Source organism: Poecilia formosa, unplaced genomic scaffold (genome assembly GCF_000485575.1).
Source record: "Poecilia formosa unplaced genomic scaffold, Poecilia_formosa-5.1.2 Scaffold16, whole genome shotgun sequence".
NCBI classification, from domain to species: domain Eukaryota; kingdom Metazoa; phylum Chordata; class Actinopteri; order Cyprinodontiformes; family Poeciliidae; genus Poecilia; species Poecilia formosa.
The window spans coordinates 3,386,245-3,404,695 of record NW_006799955.1 but is presented as its reverse complement, the minus strand read 5'-3'; the positions used below and the strand labels follow the sequence as shown (position 1 = coordinate 3,404,695).

The window sequence follows — 18,451 nt, the reverse complement described above, 5'->3', positions numbered from 1 at the left end:
TTCATTGAATATGCAAAATATGCAAATAACATATTAACAAAGCCTGCAATGCATTTCCCAACTGTTTCGCAGAGACATCTTTAAAAATTAGAAGGTTATTTTGTACATCCATGCCAAATCCTGTACCAATGCATAACAAATACATGAAAAATGACTCAGTTTTAACCAGTCAACTGTAAAAGCTTAAAAGAAATTGTAAATTCCACCCCAAAATGAAGGCTGAAGACCATGTGAAAATACTTTCTGATGCTGCTGTGTGTGAAAGGAGTTTGGCATTGACATGGGTGGCCACTCAGTGAGAGAGAAGCCTGCACTCCAAAAGCAATGTACAAAGCCAGATTACAGTTTGCTAATGCACCTGAGGCCTGAGTATCTCATATTCATTCTGGGAACAAATAATGTGACTTTTGTGTGCCTGTAGGGACTCTTTTTGATAACAAGCCACATATAATTTTAATCAAAATATGTATGAAGGCTCGTGTCTCTAAAAATAAAAAATAAATATAGTTATTTAGCACCCTGTTTCTCTAATAACTGTTTGAAAAGTAATAAACCCACAGCTTCAAGGTGCAATGTTCCTCTCTCACCTGTACTGGCAGATTTATTTAACAGCTTTGAGTTAGTGTTGTAAAAGAAGTAGGTGCTAAACATCATGAGTTATGACAGCATTTCATATCCCTCTGAGATTAAAAAAACGTATTTGAATTGAATTGATTTTTTATTTTTTACTTTAGTTTTATAATAAAAATTGAGTAATGATTGAGAAGCAGTTTGAGATTGCTATCTGTTAGGTAGAGTTAGTTCCTGTTAAAGCTGAGGTTGTGCAACACTTTCTGTTAGTTATTTTCCTTTAAAGTAAGTTAGTTAACTGACAACCGAGCGCCTTTATTGTCTAACTGGAACCCCATATAACTACAGAATGATAAATGGACTTGCCAAAACCTATTTGTACGTGAACTCCCTTCCTGTAGTGACGTTTCCTTTAATGAATGACGACGTGTTCTCCGTCTCCTTTTTGCTACTCTGATTGGTTCACACTTAGAAATGACATTAACCAAGATGGCGCCGGGAGACAGAGGAAAGTGATGCCAGAGAGGAACTACAAACGTCGCAGCTGGCACAACAGTGTGCACATATTATTTCTTTACAGCTGATTGCAACCAGACTTGTGTGGCGTCTCCGAGCAGCTGACGTCCCGAGGAGCCGATGAGATCAAGCTACTCTGTCAACTGTTTGCTAACAAACGGCTAACAGTGGCTAACGTTTAGCGCTCTGTAACTGCGGAAGGCGAGTAAGAGAGAAGGCAACAGCCTCAAGTAGAAGTTCGCTTCTTTGAAAAGTCTCCATATCATACATTAAACCAGCTTTTTGGGGCTCTGGTGGAGTCAAAGCGGTTGTCAGGGAAGTTACGTCGTTGATCTGATAAGGTGAGACGAGGAGAGGAGAGGCGTCATCTTTGCTTCTTTGACGCCATGGCTCACTCCCCTCTTCAGAGTGGACTGCCGGGGGTTCAGGTAAATATAACATAATGCTGTCACTATAAGAGTTAAATTATTTTTCTTTGAATCTTGCATCTTATGCCTCTGAAGGCTACTTCCTACGTGTAGGCAAAGTCACCTTTTCCACCTCTGTCACATTTTGGTTTCACTGATAAAAAGTTATCAAAGTCCATTTAGGTTCCTGGTAAAACTGCCTCTCTTATTACTTAGTTAAATGCAGATTATTCTTATTCTTGTCTAGATTTAGCCTAAATGTATTTAATGCAACGGTAACCCTCCTTATCTGTTTATTATTCTTTTTTCTTTGAATTTTTAATATATATATTGAACTAGAGCAGTCTGTGTTCCATTTTGAGTTTCTTTTTTTTTGCAATTTCATGAATACGCTAGAGTTGTAATTTAATTACAGTTAATATAGATTTTTTTTTTCTGTTTAGTCCCATTCTCTAAAATTGAACCTTTAAAGTGTCTTACATTTCGTACTATAGGTGAAGACATTTATATGTTCTCTAAATAATCACTTTGCATATATAGGATAGAAAAAAATAATTTTGTGGGCAACTTTTTAACAACTTAGCACTATAGTTTAAATAGATCAGAATCATCCTTGATGCCAATGTGGGAAACTCCCTCCACAGAAAAAAAAAAATAATCAAATTTACATATCTGGGATCAAAAGAAAGTCAACTTTGTAAGTTTTTATTAAAAAAAAAGACTTCAATTGCTATAACTGACATTTGTAGCATTAAAATTAGAAAAATCTGTGAATATTTGTGTAAGGTAAAAACTAAAGTTAATTTTGGCATTATTTAATATTTTTCTTTCAATTAGGATTGCACAATATGAGGAAAATATTCCGATGACAATATAGATTGCGATCAATCCACGTTTTCCTGACTCTTCTTTCTTTTCGTCTTCTAGAATGCCCCAACGTTGTTCAAGAATTTTTGCATCTCAGCCTCTAAAAATACAAATCAGGTGTGGGCAGTGAAGGAATTAAAATCCATTCAATTGGTTACAAATATTAGCAGCATGCAGAATTTGTATGTATGGCACTTAAGATATAATATCCTAATAAATATTTTATCCACTCAGTTACTTGCACTACAGCGCTATTGCGAGCAGAATTTGATATATTGTGCATCTCTACTTTTGAGCATTTTTGTGCCCAAGGGTCACAGGTGGCACCAATTTATTTAAAATTGGAATAAAATTTGCACAAAAGTTGAGCATTGCTGCCTATTTCAAGTGTCTTTAAGAAAGGCATATAAAAAAAACCGACTAAATAGTTTTGCCACTTTCTGCTTTGCATGTACGCACTTCAGATTCATATTTATTCGTGTCTCAAATGGGCAACTGATGTTACAGCAAGTATAAAAACAAAAGACAAAGTACCAAAGCTAGAAAAAATTAAAATAAAAAGAGTAAAACATACCAAAAAGGACATGCAATGCACAATGGGAAGAGTTCTGCAGTATAAATCATTGTCGACCAACAGTTGCTACGTAGACTAACAATCAGGTGCAACTTCTCCAACCCATCCTGCATTACACAGAGAAATTGCTGTAGGAACAATGGAGTGATGGTACCTGTTACTTTTTACACAAAGAAGTCTGAGCCGGAGGACAGAAACCGGAACTCGGCATGTAAAGGATGAGAGCAAGAATGGCTTTAGTTTTCTTTATGATGCGTTTATTGTGAGTATTGTTCAACTCCTAAGATCTTATTACTAGTACGTATTACTCTGCTGAGGGCACTTCTTGACCTGATACTAAGACTTCCAAACCAACAGAGGAGAGAAACTGTCAACACAGATTCAATATATGATCTATAAAATAGAATCATAATTTACTTATCAACCTGAAACTTTGCAAGCTTTCTTAGGCAAAATAATATTTGCTGGCCCATTTTTTTTTGCAGGTAAATTTGAACTTATTATCCAAAATAGTCCTAAGATATTTGTAGTTTTCTACTGTCTCGCCCTTTAATTACTGTTTGATTTGTGTTTTGGGGCTTCTGTCTAAAATCATTGCACATGTCCTTTGTTTCCTGCACATTTAATAAAAGAAAAGCATCATCACACCAGTCAACACATTCATCGAGCACAGGGCCAATGGGCATGTTCATCATCATGTAGAAGGCTAACTATCACCGAATCGCCTGCAAATTTTAATATTATGATATTACACTTACACTTTGTGTTAAATAAGAAAATTAGCATAGAGTCAAAAAAAATCTTTTTTTTTTCTTCATAGCTGAGCAGATGTAAGCCACAATGTTGATATGAATGGCAACCTAATGCAATCTCGCAAGTTTGCATAACTCACCACCACAACATCACTCTTTAAAACATCCCTTAATTTGTATTTATCTTCACAGCTCTCTTGTAGCTTGTCTTTCAAAGCATTGCTTGGTTGCAGTGAAGGTTTATTCCGTGTCTGTTGCACTTTGGTTTTCTGACAGCAAACCACAAAGTTGCTTGGTGCACATGGTAGAGAATCCAAAACATGCTTTTAGAGCGACCTTCAAGCAGCAGCAGCAGCAGCAGCAGCAGCAGTAGTTGTCCCAGCAAACCTGCTGACTATGGAAGCGGCAATTGCATTCCAGTGATATGCGATCTTTGATCACACTGTTATTTTTCCTGTTGTTTATACAGAAGTCATGCTCAACATTATAAATTTCATCTGGATGACTGATCACACCAGTGTTGTGATAGCTTCGTGAGTTTGTTGTTTTTTTTGCGCTGCACCGCACTGCATTTTCGTGTTGTGAAGTCCTTTCAGTTCAGCATTTCCCTCTGCCAGCTGTTCAAAGGGCCGTTTCTCATCCCGCCTTCCTTGTTGATTTGACCATCATGCATTAGCAGTTTTTACAGGAAACTATTCTCACAGGGCGCAGGCAGTAAAGCAATTTACTCTGAGCTCTGGCAGATCATCGTTTTACAGCAAGGTTACCTAGAGCTAGGTTTTGGAGTTATCATTTAGAAAACTAATGCTACTTTACACTCTAAATTCAAATTGTGGTCTGTAGTGCCATGCACAATGTTATTAATGTTTTGCAACTATTTATTTATTTATTTATTTACAAATTAACAGGTCTGTTTTGAAGGCAATTATATTCCCACTCTGGAGCTCCATAGAGAAATGAGCCATTTAGCTCTGTCAATAATTCAGAATGCAATTCCTCTGTTTTTGTTTAGCCTTTGCTTTGGAGGCCATTAAGCCACAATGATGTATGTATGTTATGCGGTTTTATGATACAAATATTACTCATAGCAGCAGCTCGGAAGTGGGGAGAATGTCACTGCATGCAGACGTCAAGGTCATATGTGGTTATATTAGCCTTGATTACAACTAGTAGGTAATAATCATATCAATTCAAAGTTGTTAAGCTTTGCTTAGCTGATGCAGTTATTAACTTTTTATTACCTTGTATGTATAAAGTTTCTGGGAAAATGAATTTCCAGTGCAAGAATCGAGTGATTGACGTCTGTTAGCTCAGCTGTAAAACATTTAATCACAATTGATTAGCTGTATTGACTGCACTGATGTTGCAAATACGTTCTTTGTGCAATCCATCACGTATACAAACGCGGTGTGAGAGCTGTCACCCAGGTGGCAACGCGCTTGACTGAAGTGGTACAGAGCGTTGAACATGTACCAAGGTGTGAGAGAGTGAAACTTGAACTGGCTCCTGCCATCATACAGCAGTGGTATAAAACCACATTGTTGCGCAACACGTTACATTTACATTCTGTCCTGCATCTTGCTGCTTCCAGAACGGCATGATGTTGTTTTTATTTTCATTTGTTTTTACATGGAGTATAAAATCTTTTGTTGCTGATTAAATTAAAGACTTGGTGAAATTGAACCTTTTAAGTTGGAGAGTCATTTTTAAATTGTTTATCTGGAAACAAAAAGTTAAGACATTGCTTTTCCATCTTCTTAGTTGTTGCCATGTATTTAAAATGAATGTTACAGGATTATCCAGGTTACCTGCAGTAGTGCTTCCTAAAGAATGAAGCTTTATTTGTTGTACTTGCATAACGGGTTCATTTAAATTGCTTTATGATAGGATTACAAATATTTACAAGCTGATTAACATTTATTAGCTAATTTTATTGCCAACTTCTCCACACTTAATGTAGGAGATGTTGTCCAGAAATGGAACTAGGTTCAAGTGGAGCAGCTCTGTTACGTTGGTTCCGATTTGTTGTTTTTGTAGACTTACGATACTTGTTTTGAAAATTATTTCCTCTGCCCACGGTATCGCTGTCCTCCCACAGTGACTCTCTTAAGATATTTGGATGGCATGAGTTACAACAGCATTTCATTTCTTTTTGGGGACAAATGAAATAGTTTTTACTTTAATCAATCTTGCACTCTGATGTCAGTATTAGTGAAGAAAGTTATCTGTAGCAGTTATTTCTGGTATTTTGCAGCTTTTTTCCCCCTGAGTTATATGACAGTTTTTGCTTTATAAATGATTAACAAATGATGTTGCTGTAGTTAAAAATCAAAAATCAAAAAATAATTTTTGATTATTTTTGATTAAAAATAATTAAATAATTTTGATTAATTTTACACAATTAACTAAATATAGGTGGAGCTTACCCTGTTTTAGATAAACAAGAATGACTAGGCGCAAATACACACTTCCACACATACCTGGTACAGACACATACATATGCATTTAGACTTAGGTTTCCTGTTTCCTGTTGTTTGACTAAAATTTAAGTGTTTTCTTTCTCTTTCTGTGTGTGTGTGTGTGTGTGTTTTTGTTTTTTTTGTTTTTTTTCCGAAGAATTTCAACGCCGACCCAGAGGAACTTTTTACCAAGCAGGAGCGGATAGGAAAAGGCTCCTTTGGAGAAGTCTTTAAAGGCATCGACAGAAGGACTCAGAAAGTTGTAGCCATTAAAATTATCGATCTCGAGGAGGCCGAGGATGAAATAGAAGATATCCAACAAGAAATTACAGTGCTGAGCCAATGTGACAGCCCCTTTATTACCAAATACCACGGATCTTATCTCAAGGTAAGCGTTTAGGTTTGAGGAAGCACTTGTGTGTTCAGCAAGACTGACATGGTAATGGTGAGTTTCTGCACGCCAGAATAAGCAATGTGGCTCAATAAATAATTGAGAAGGATAATGGAGTAATTGCCTTTGAAATATGGCACAGATACTTGGAGAGAGCAAGTCATAAAGTCTGCTGACTTTTTGGCCTGTCAACGCTGTGTTTTAGAAGTGCTTAAACATCTGAAAGTTGTGGTTCAGACTATTGCAGTTTGGGCAGCCTTCAGACTCTCTAAAATTAGCAGCAGGGCGGTTGCAGAAGCAGAAACCGTCATGTTCAAGCTTCCCTAAAACTGAAAGATTATTAAAGCTTCATGGTTTCATTTTGGAACTGGTGGATTTAGATATAATCTAAGCAGCAACAAGAAACAAACAAAGGCGTAATTGCAGTTGCTGTATTGGCTCCAAACTATTTTCTAAATATGATATAATTTCATGCCACACTTAATGGAGCTTGGAGAGCCTCTCAAAGCTTTTACGGTGCTGCATAAACACCAAAACTGGAGAAAAGTGCTCCATTAGCTAAACTGCAGTGCACTGCTGAGTATAGAAGAGAATTAAGGCTTTTTATGGTATTTGTGCATTTATTTATGCTTGTGCCTCGCAAAACTTGGTACATCTCTGTTATTTCATTATATCTACAAAGAGAACTTTTTTTTTTACTGCATGGTTATGTGGTATTATATATTCTGCAGTGATACACCATTACACCTTACTATTCCTATTTTGTGTGTTTTGGGATATAAATTGTTGGTTAAGAGTGATTAGACTCAGATGTGAAGTCTTTTTTTATAGTTTCTCATGTTAAAAATCACAAAACTCAAAGAGTTTTATGAGGAGCTTTTGAGATGGACCAATAAAAATTTGGACATAATCGTGGAGTAAAGATAATGTGTAAAAATCTGAACGATGTGGTACAGGAACGTTCAGAATTACCTTGAGATGCAATTTCGTCTTGAACACATCAATGAAGAATAACAATTTCCACATATGAAGATTTGGGAGGTTCTGGGTTAAACCATGAACTTATTTTTATTTTTTGCCAGAAAATCATTAATTACTCATATTTTGAAAATGTATCACTTTTTTTCCAAAATCATCTGTTTATTTTAATTTTTATAAAACTAATTTGATGATAATAATGAGCCCTAACTTTTCTTGCTATATATAAATAAATCTAATTTTCATTAAGTTTGAAAATTAAAAAGACATCACCACAAAAGATGAATTACACTGAACCTACACAATCGTACTCTGTAGGTTTTACACCCTTCATCCCAGTAAACACACCAAAAATGTAACATGATAGCTGAGACACAGACCTCATAAATGGGATCTGATATATATATATATATATATATATATATATATGGGTACATAGCAGAGTATGATAACTTTAAATTGTAGCTTCTTAATGAAAAAAATCCGCTTTCTAAATCTGTTTTGCTTATTATCAAACATGTTTTCTAGCATCTTAGTTTAGCTCTTACAGATGTGGTTGCAGTTTGTTCATTAGTTACTGCTAAACTTAGCAGGTTTTTTTAATTAGTCTTTTGCTTATGTCTCACAGACTTTATCTTGTATCCATTTAATGACATGTATAATAAAAAGGAAACTTGGTAAGCTTACGCTAATTATGCAACAGTAATTTTTATTTTTTTCCCCACATACAACATGCAACACAAATGCAACTATGGAATATGAGTGCAACTACTAAACGTTGTTTTTAGCATCCAAAATAAAGTATAAATATAATGTATAAAACTCTGTTTGGAAAATCATATTACCTGAAAGAACATCACATTGCCCATTTATGCATTAAGATTAAAGACATTTTTTAGCTCAAAACATGACACCAAAAGGTGCTTTGACCAAGAAGATCTGGTCACAAGATTTGTCTCCATTTTCAAAGAGTAAAAGCTGTTAAAAGCTAACAAAGAAACGAAGAGAGCACCTTGTCGGTTTCTGATTAGATTAGACTAACAGTTTTATTTATTATCTAATTTCGGAGTTAAAAGCGCTACAAGGCATTTAGCAGAAAATTTGTCACTTTACCAGCTAACTGATGAATTGTTACCAAAAAAGAAAGCATTCCTTTTGTTTAATGTACAAAAAATTAGCCTCCTCATTTTCACAAATAGTTGAAGTTGAAATGCAAAAGAAGTTGATAGCTAAAGAAGTCATTTTCCTCTCCGATAATTCCAAGCCTGGAAAACGAAACATGAGTTTATACGTTTTTTTTTATCATAAAGGACATACGAATGAAGTAAAATTACTTGTTTTGCAGTATTTGCAACAAAGTGTTTCTCGTTGGTTTCAAAGTTTGGTCACTAACTTTACCATAAAACAGAAGTTTGAGAGCCTAAAGATCTGCAGTAATGGGTACATTAAGGAAATGCTGCTCTGTCTGAAATGACAAAAACATTCAGTGCATCAAACTACACTGAATCGCTACATTAGTCTCACCCATAAGCTCGATTAAACAGCTGGAATTATCAAATATTATTAAGAGATATCAGAACAAAAGGGACCAAGTCCATAGCACACTTTTCAATTTTGTGATTTTAATCCTCTATTGCTTTCAGAAAATATCAATAAAACATATTGCATTTTCTGGTTGTACTATGACAAAATGTTGAAGGGTTGAACATTTTTTTGCCAGAAACTGTGCCTGTCTTTTGAAAGCAGAGGTTTTTCTGTGATTTGGTTTTCTTCTAAGTTGATCATTAATCAATTTAAGAGAAAACTGTAACCAGTAATTGTCGTTCTTACCTTTTTCTAGCTGTTTATCATGCATCCTTAACACCTATGATATGATGAAAATTTAAAGTTTTAATTCAAATTTTTATGTTGCATTTGATATGTACACATGTGAAAAAATATCCCGTTTATTCCTCAGGGTACAAAATTATGGATTATTATGGAGTATTTGGGAGGAGGATCCGCTCTGGATTTGGTAAGATACTAATTGCAAATTGATTACCAACTTAAATAAAAAAAATAAAAAAAACAACTTGGAGAAAAATTGCTAGAGAACAGTTCGTACTCCTACAGCGCAGAGTCACAAACTTGCCTCTCTGTCCCAGTTGGAGCCGGGTGCTCTGGATGAAACGCAGATAGCCACAATCCTGAGGGAAATTCTGAGAGGGCTCGAGTATCTGCACTCTGAGAAGAAAATCCACCGAGATATCAAAGGTAAATCTCATAAATGCTTTGCTCTTTGTTTGAACAGTAATTAGTGTCATCTGGTCAACATGGTGCCTATAATCCGGTTTTATCACTTTAGTGAGTTTAGAATGGCGGCGGCATCAGCGTTTAGCAGGAAGTGCACAATAATTTCTTCACTTTGTGTCCGTGTCTAATTCTTCTTGCCGACAATGCAATCAGATTAAAAAATAAAAAAAAAATAAAACGCTGCTTCAGACACATTATGTTTGCTTTGTTAATATTATTTGCAACATATTTTCTAGTTAGATGTTGGTTGATTGGACGTTTTACAATCGTCCATGCCGCTAAGGTGATGGAGACGCAACCTGGCTTTATTTTTTTTCTTTTTAATTCTGTGTGACAGCTGCACTGTTTTGCTTCCCGGAGGAGTAAACGATGTGTTTTGTCTAATTGACTGCTATTTTTAGCTGCCAACGTGTTGCTGTCGGAGCAAGGCGAGGTAAAACTGGCGGACTTTGGTGTGGCGGGTCAGTTGACGGACACGCAAATAAAGAGGAATACTTTCGTTGGAACGCCTTTCTGGATGGCACCTGAAGTCATAAAGCAATCTGCCTACGATTCAAAGGTCAGTTAACGTGTGTTGAAACCCAGACTGGATTTCAGCTGCGTCACTGCTGTGAAAGACAAAGTGCAAATGAGTCTAAAAGCATTCAGCTATCAGCGTTAGGGGAGCGTGCTGCTTAATTCTTTCTCGGATAGGAAAAGACTTGAGCATTTTCATCACTCCTAATGAAAATTTATCTGACACGTTAATACATTTAAAACCTTATCTTTGCATAATCTGCGTATTGTGTACGTTTCTGATATTAAACCAGATGAAGGTTTTTTTCTGTTTCAGGTCAGTAAGGATTCCTAGAATTTGTTTTATTTGCTAAATACCAGAATAATGAGATGTATTTTATTATTTGTTTTAGAGATTTTCTATTTACTTTCTTCGATGTCAGACGATATGCTTACTATATAGTTTGACTGCGGCCACTATTCGTCGTCGTCGTCATTGCTGTAGAAAAAAAAAAAATCTTATAGCTGATAAAGCGTCAGCTATAGCGATGAGTGAGCTGCGTTCAGCTTTTCATGAGCCAAAAAGGTTTAAAGTTTGAAATAAGGTTTCATTATGCAGCAGATGAGCGCAAACACGATGTCTCAGCATCCGAAGAGACCAACTTAGGAGCCACTTAGCTGTTCGTCCAGGGGCCAACAGACAAAACCTGCTGAATGCAGGATATGAAGTTAGACCATTTTTCTGTCAGCTACATTCTCCAGTTCTTAAACCTTAATAGAAACTTGAAGAGATTAGTTTGAACCTGTTTTTTGATTAAAGTGTTCAGCTTCATTTCTGCCCATTTTATTGATATTTGTCTTTGTGGACAGACGTAGTTAGCAGCATAATAAATAAATAAATAAAAAAAGACAGTGATAAAAAGTAAACATTTAAGAAATACAGTTAGGGGTGTTAAGTGTCCAATATTGTACTTTAATTACGGTAATAAAAACAGATGTTTTCTAATAGCAACGAAGAAAATTACTTATTTCTGTCGATTCTCCATTCAATCATATTTGACTTTTACAACACAATCGTCTTTTTTTTTTTTATTCCACTCAGTTTATTAACATAGCACCAATTCACAACACTTGTCATCTTATTCACATTCCAAATAAATACTTTTAAGTTCATTAAAACGGGCTTCAATGTGTTTTAAGTGCTTGTTTGTATTTTATTTTGTGGCAGGCCTTAAATGGGAAATTTTGCTGTAAGTAATTATACTTGGATGAATTAATCCAATAAAAATTTGTCAGTATGAAAATGTGTGTGTGTTAGAGTTTTAAGGTGGTTGTCAATATGGTGGCATTTGGAAATTTTAGTATTTACTGACATGGTGATTGTTTTAAACACTTTTGGGCCTTTTGAGTTCATCTACGACTCAAATCGTTTTACTTTCAGACAGACGGTTTAGCCACCATAATTATGTGGAACCCGTGGCCTTTATATTATTATACTTATTGTGTTAAACCACAGTGAAGCGTTGTTCTTCTGTTTTTTACCTCCAGCATTTCACTGACCCCTGTCAGCTTGTGTTGGTGCTGAACGCTATAGCTCAGTTTTAGACGTGTTTTCTGGTCTAGAAAGGCCCCAGTGGATATTTTCGGAACAACCACAACATGAGTCAGTGTGGCTCCTCTGCAGCTGCTGTATCACTGTCTGCTTTTTAGCAGAAGTTTTATGTCCAGCGAGTCATCGAGTTGAAATGTCATTTCCCAGTGTGTTGACAGACCGATGGCAGAAAAGGCAAGAGGTTTCTCCCTCCTTGTGAAATTCTCTTGTTTTCCTTGTTTCACAGGCAGATATCTGGTCGTTGGGCATAACGGCTATAGAACTGGCTAAAGGAGAGCCGCCCCACTCCGAACTTCATCCTATGAAGGTCTTATTCCTGATCCCAAAGAACAATCCGCCGACGCTGGAAGGAAACTACAGTAAACTTCTGAAAGAGTTTGTTGAAGCCTGTTTAAATAAGGAGCCTAGCTTTGTAAGTTTCAACATCCTTGCTCATAGTTTAGAGACCAAAAACCTACGAAATAGATCCTTTGAAAATTCACTGCTGTTTGTGGTTGTTTTGTTTTGTTTTGTTTTTCCCCACAGAGGCCAACAGCCAAAGAGTTGCTGAGACACAAGTTTATTGCGAGGCACGCCAAAAAGACGACGTATCTGACCGAGCTGATCGACAAATACAAGAGGTGGAAGTCGGAGCAGTCGCGGGAAGACTCGAGCTCCGACGACTCGGACGAGTAGGTTCACCGTGCGACCTTCCAGACGAGCGCGGTCGTACCAGGTACCCTGATGTGTCTGAACCTTGCCTCACTGCAGGGAGCTGGAGGAGGGCGGCAAATCCAAGTCGAACGACAACTGGATCTTCGGCACCATCAAGGACCACAGTCCGCTTCAGGAGTCGCCACCCGAGCCCGTTCAGCTGGCTGAGCCTGTAGAGCTGCAGGTGCAGGTGGAGGCGCAGGAGGAGACTTCAGAGAGCCTGTCGTCACAGAGCTTAACATCAATATTCTCTCCATTGTTCTCCGAGGTATTACGTAATCAATAACTTCGAATGAAAATAATTCTGTCGAACATCTGGAGTGATTCAAACTTCAGGATTCAGACTCAAACTGGATTTGTGTTTTTGATCCGTTTTCTGTTATCAGGTTTGGATAGGGATGCAAAACATAACATGGCTCCTCCAGCTCCATTTTCTGCAAAATATAAATCTAAATATCTAAGTAAAAATTTCTAATTCCTTATGTAGGCTGCTCTGCTGATAACTTCTAGAATACATTCACCAAAAAAAAAACAACAAACAAAAAAAGAATACACAACATTTCTAGGATGTTTGGGTTCACACCTGCTCAAGTTTATTTGTATAGCAACTGCAATCCAGTAACAAGTCGGTTCAGATCAACCGTTTGTTCAAAAATTTGGAAAAAAAATGTCTCCAGAAATAGACTAGACAAAAAAAAAAAAACAGTCTGCACTTGTAAAATGGAAATTGTTTCGTGATCCTGAAACTTAAATTAAATCCGCCTCCACATACATATGCATGAAATTCAACAACAACAAAAAATAATAATTGGACATCTGTTATTGCAGTTAAGAGCAACGGGTGAGACGAGTAATGGAAAGCCAGAAGCTGCAGAGGAGCTGAGGAAGGCCGTTTTCCTGGCAGAGAACATCCACCCTGGGATCTGTGACTCTCTGGTGGCCGAACTGCTGCAGAGACTTCAGAGGTAAGTTAAGCTCGTGCAAAACCATGTGAACTTTTTTTCAGATTTTCTGCCTTTAGAACTACAAGAAGTACAAGTGGAAGGGAAACGGTGCATGGTTCTCGAAGGTTTTTTCCCAAGTGAAAATTCAAAAGACATTTATATTCAGACCCCTGTATTCTGATACTAACTAAACAAAATCCATTGCATCAAACTGTCTGCAGAAGTCTAAGCTTTTGAAAATATTTGCAGGCACTATAGGATTAGTTTTTTCTAACACTTTTTAAAAATATAAATCAACTGGCCTCAGCTGGATCATGTTTGGTTTTACTTTAATCTGCTTTTTATTTGTAAATAGTTATGTTAAAAAGAGCAAGGAAAACTTTCCAAATAACACGACACTTATTTTGTTTTTGATTTTCTACAATTTTGAAGTTTTTCTGTGCTGTCAGATTTGAACAAAAAGTAAAAAAAATTGGCCAAAAACTGTACGTCTCTTGCACTGAGACACACATCCTCATTTCTCAGATGCTTTTTTAGACGTTTGTAGGAAGGATTCACAAGTAGAAATACTTTTTTCACAAATTTGTGCTTAATTACTTTTCTCCATGTTAACCTCTTGCCCCAGTTTTGCTGACTTTGCAGCCTTTTGCCACCTTATGAAGAGTTTTGTGTGTAAAATCTTATATAAACTATTCTTTTAAAACCTTAAAACATTTGAAGTCTCTTCTGACTAGGATTGCCTCTCTATAGCTCTCTCCTCTAAACTTGTTAAAAACTGAACATTTGAGTGCTTCCGTTGTTTGTGTAGTTAAAAACAACAGTTCTCTTGCCATGTCTCGACTTGTCTTGCGTTGAAACCTTTGAAATCTTGAACGTTTTGCTCTGTCGTCTCCCAGGTTTTCTGTGCCGCAGGCGGCCACCGCCCAGTGACGGCCGCCGTCGCTTCCCGCCTCTGTCCTGCTCTCCCGCCCCGACAGCAGCAGTCACATCTCCTCCGGCCTGCTCGACTGAGACGAATTTTCTCCCAGGAAGGCCTGCGTCACTCGTTTGGCTGAAGCAAATACTCCTGGCCTCCTTACCGTCTGTTTATCTGCTCGCAGAGCACCAGAGGGTCGAATGCAGGCTGGTCGGTGGCTGCTTACCCAGCTGCCAGCTGCTCTCTGATGTCCCCTCTTTGTTCCTCTTTCTCAACCGTTTTATTTTTAGACTGGAGTTAGTGATCTTTCTTTCTAGCAGGCGTGTGGAGTTTTTTGGTTAATTTTTTATTTTTTTTTATTATTTGCAAACGTTTACACTCTGTTCCCTTTTCGGAAGAAAACCCCCCCTTGCTTAGTTTGTTGCGTGCGTGTGGTAGCGAGAGATAACGAGTGGCGGCGTTCTGTTGAAAACTCAGGTATCCTGCTTTAAGTAGATTGGGTCGTCTGGGAGACGGAAGGAGCTCTTATGGGTGGTTGTACAGACTTGTAAATAAGCTCATTTCTATAAATTGTTGAAAGCGTAACAAGGCGGTTGAAACAAAACGGCCAAATGCAAAGTACAGGCTGTTTGGTAAAGATTGCCTTTGCTTCTTCTTTTGTACATCAGTATTTTTTTTTGTTGTTCTCGTCTCCAGTTTAAATTTTCTTCCCTCCACTGTTGTTTTGCCGCTGAATTTCTTTACTTTTTTTTTTTTTTTAAATCCTCACTTTTTGCTGTGGCTGTAATGTTGTGGTAGAATGTAAAAGCTGGCTGGGTTTTTAAAGCCTCCCCAGTTGAAACACTGGATGCTGTTCCCAGCCTTCGCTCCAGGAGGGCGGGCTTTGTCGGCCTCGTCCTCTCCTGTTTGCTGTGCGTGATTGCTCAGAGAAACTGAGGTTTCATCCATTCATTCCATTAAAATGGCAGTGCCATCGTCTTGTTCATAAATCAGCAGACTCTTAGTCTTCCTAGGAGATGCACCGGTACTTCCTCTGGGTACCTTTTTAATTGCACTTCAAGTTTAAATGCCTTTACTAATAGCAAAGTAGCCATAAAGCAGTAGCATGACAATTGCAGTATTTTTGCAGGAATGCGCCGTATTACAGAGAGAGGACAGTCGACTGGTCAGGCAGTGAGGCGTTTGCCTAGTTATCTATTTCTATTTGGACTTGATGGGAGGTTTTCATACAGGCACATCTCAAATGTATGAGAATAAAATGATTGAAAAGTTCATTTATTTCACCAATTTGAAACTGAGAGTGATTTTTTATTTTTATTTTTTTCAAACTTCTGCTCATTTTATTAGCTATGGCCTTTAGTGAACGGAGACCCAAACAGAAAATTGAAACATTAAACTTTTTTTTCTTTTTGAAGCAGAAAAACTTTTGACTCTTACACTTCACAGCCTTCTCAAGACCAGTTAGCCCTGTTGCTTGTGCACCACACTTTTTCCTTCCACTAAACTTTCCATTAGTATGCTTGTTTACATCCACATGTGAAGGACCAGCTTCTTCACCCTTCATGTGAAGAGGGCTCACTAACTGGATAAATATGTAGGATGGAAGCTTAATTCTTTGTTGGCCATATTCCATAACCACCAAAATTTAAAGAAGTAAACCATCTCACTCTCTGCGATTTGATTTCTTACAGTTTTGATTCCAAACTTTTCGATTCTAATTTACTGAGGGGTGCCTGTCGATGCTCAGAGAAATTCCACATAAGATAAAACTTGCTGTGGATGTAAATATTGGGTGGCCAGAGACCAGCTGCATCGTCACGACTGCTCAGAGAGATTGTGCATGATGGTGTTAACGGCCCAGAGCCCACAGACTGACCTGGGTGGTATGCGTTGTAGCATACTATTACAGGACGGAAAGATTGTCCAGTCCTAAACGGTGATGAAGCAGCCTTATAATGTTTGTGATGAATGGGATCAATATTATCAGCTTTAAAAAGGTTGGATCAGATTTCTTTTCTTCTTTTTTTTTTTTGTTTGTTTCCCGTTTTTGTTTTTCCGTTTGTTTCTTTCTTTGCATTAAAATGAGTATGCGGTGACTCTTGGTGAGAAATAATAAAAGATGAAAAGTATTGCTTTGGTTTCTTTCCAGGAAACATGTTGAACCGTCAGTCTTTAAAGTCATTTATAAACCATCGTTGTCGTCGTTGGCCAGAAAAGATTTCTGATAAAACGACTGCTGTTATGCTCTCCTTGGCATGAGGCGGTTTGTGTGTGTGTGTGTGCGCGTGTGCATGCACAGCTTACGCTAAAGGAATAGTTCCTAAAGTTTAGGATTATTCATACTTCTAGCAGTTTTAAAGTTTTTTTTTTTGTTTGTTTTGTTTTTTTTACCAACAGGTTTCTTTTGACTAGTGGGCAGAGTCCTAACATAAATGTTATAGAGATTTATTTATTTTTATTTTTTTACATGTTAAATCTAAATCTGCCAGGAGTCTGAATAATTTCAAGGTAAACTATAATTAAAACCCCTAATTGGGATTTTAAAATTTTTCAAAGGAAGAACTCTGTCCCACCTTTATTAAATAGTCATGGTACAATTAAATACAATCCAAAGTAAGTTCTGGTGTGTTTGATAAAATCTGGCAATGTAAACTTTTTAGTCATGTATGAAATTTTGAAGCGGCGTCAGGATTCAGCATTTGACCATGGATTTCTTAACTTTCTGACTGAAAAAATGGCTTCCAGAAATTTCATGCATTTCAGAGTGAGTCAGTATTGCAGTGTTAAGTTCAGTCAGTGCTGGTATTCAGTGTCTCGGTGGGCATGGAGTATTGTGAGCTTCTCAGCAGATCATAAATAACCTTTAGTGACGGAATATACCCACATATTTACTGTAAAAACAGATGACATCATAGCTTCCTAAACTCTAGTTTTTAAACATTGCTCTAAAAAAGCCCAGTTGGGGGCGCTCTTTTATTTTCCACATGATTTCCAAAGCAGCTGACTTTCTTTGTGGGGAAAAAGAGCAGAACTGGGGAACAAACCCCGGTCACCGTGGCGCAAAGTTAACTCTTTAAAACCTTGACGTACCTTAATTACATCAGCCTACCCATCATGCCTTGCTCTCTGTTGTCAGCCGGTTTTACCAGTGGGACCATTTGACCAAAAACTCCTGGGTTTCCTAGACTGAGCAGATGTTCCTTTAACTTTCAAATTGTGCCTTTGAAAAAAAAGAAAAAAAAATCGTCCGTTTTATTTCAGGTTCCATAACTGCGACGCTCAGCTGGTTAAGAAAAATGCGCAGTAAAGATGGAATGTTAGAAATCAGCAAACCAGATCAAAAGCCACAAGTGTAGTTTAGTCTGTCTCTGTTGTTCTGCAAAGTTGACTCGTCTCCTTTTTTCTTTATCTTTTTTTGTGAAATCTGCCTCTCTGATAAAAAAAATAAAATAATTTGCACCTTTTGCATGCATCTATTTTTTTTTTAAATTTGTTGCACTTTCTGGGGTTTCTTTAAGTTTTGCGAGAAGTGGTACTTGCGACTCAATAATCTTTCATTCAAACCAGTTTTTCTGTTTTTCCTGAGTTGTTTGTGGGAGCATCACTTCTTTATTTAAAAAAAAAATCCTATCTATTTTATTTTCTTTTTTTTTTGTAGCTTGAGTCGGTGATTGTGTTTGTTTCTTTTAACACTGGAGAGCAATCATTTAATGTGTACATTTCATGCGGTGTGACTTTGCTGGCAGTTTGCTTATTCACGGCAGTACTGTTGGATTTATCAAATGCTGTCAAATGATTAAGAACAAAAATAATTAAAGATTGTTTGAACGTTGAATTTTTTCTTTTTTTGCTTGTCTGCAGCTTTTTATTTTCTTCAGTGCCTTTTTGAAAATTCACACTGTTGATTGTAGTTCTTTAATCTTTCAAATATTAGTTTGAAATATTTCAAACTAATATTTCTTCAAAATATTAGTTTGAAATTGGT

The 18,451-nt window shown here is 37.0% G+C and overlaps 1 protein-coding gene across 1 annotated transcript; it reads left to right on the top strand.

Moving 5' to 3' along the window:
* Positions 1 to 970: 970 nt before the first annotated feature.
* Positions 971 to 17,692, top strand: stk24a (serine/threonine kinase 24a (STE20 homolog, yeast)). Its single transcript, XM_007546535.2, has 10 exons — positions 971 to 1,514; positions 6,303 to 6,533; positions 9,472 to 9,528; positions 9,659 to 9,767; positions 10,208 to 10,365; positions 12,140 to 12,325; positions 12,439 to 12,584; positions 12,664 to 12,874; positions 13,435 to 13,571; positions 14,447 to 17,692. Exons 1-10 carry the CDS (start codon positions 1,473 to 1,475, stop codon positions 14,478 to 14,480), a joined length of 1,311 nt encoding a protein of 436 aa, XP_007546597.1. The 5' UTR covers positions 971 to 1,472; the 3' UTR covers positions 14,481 to 17,692.
* The last annotated feature ends 759 nt before the right edge of the window (positions 17,693 to 18,451 follow it).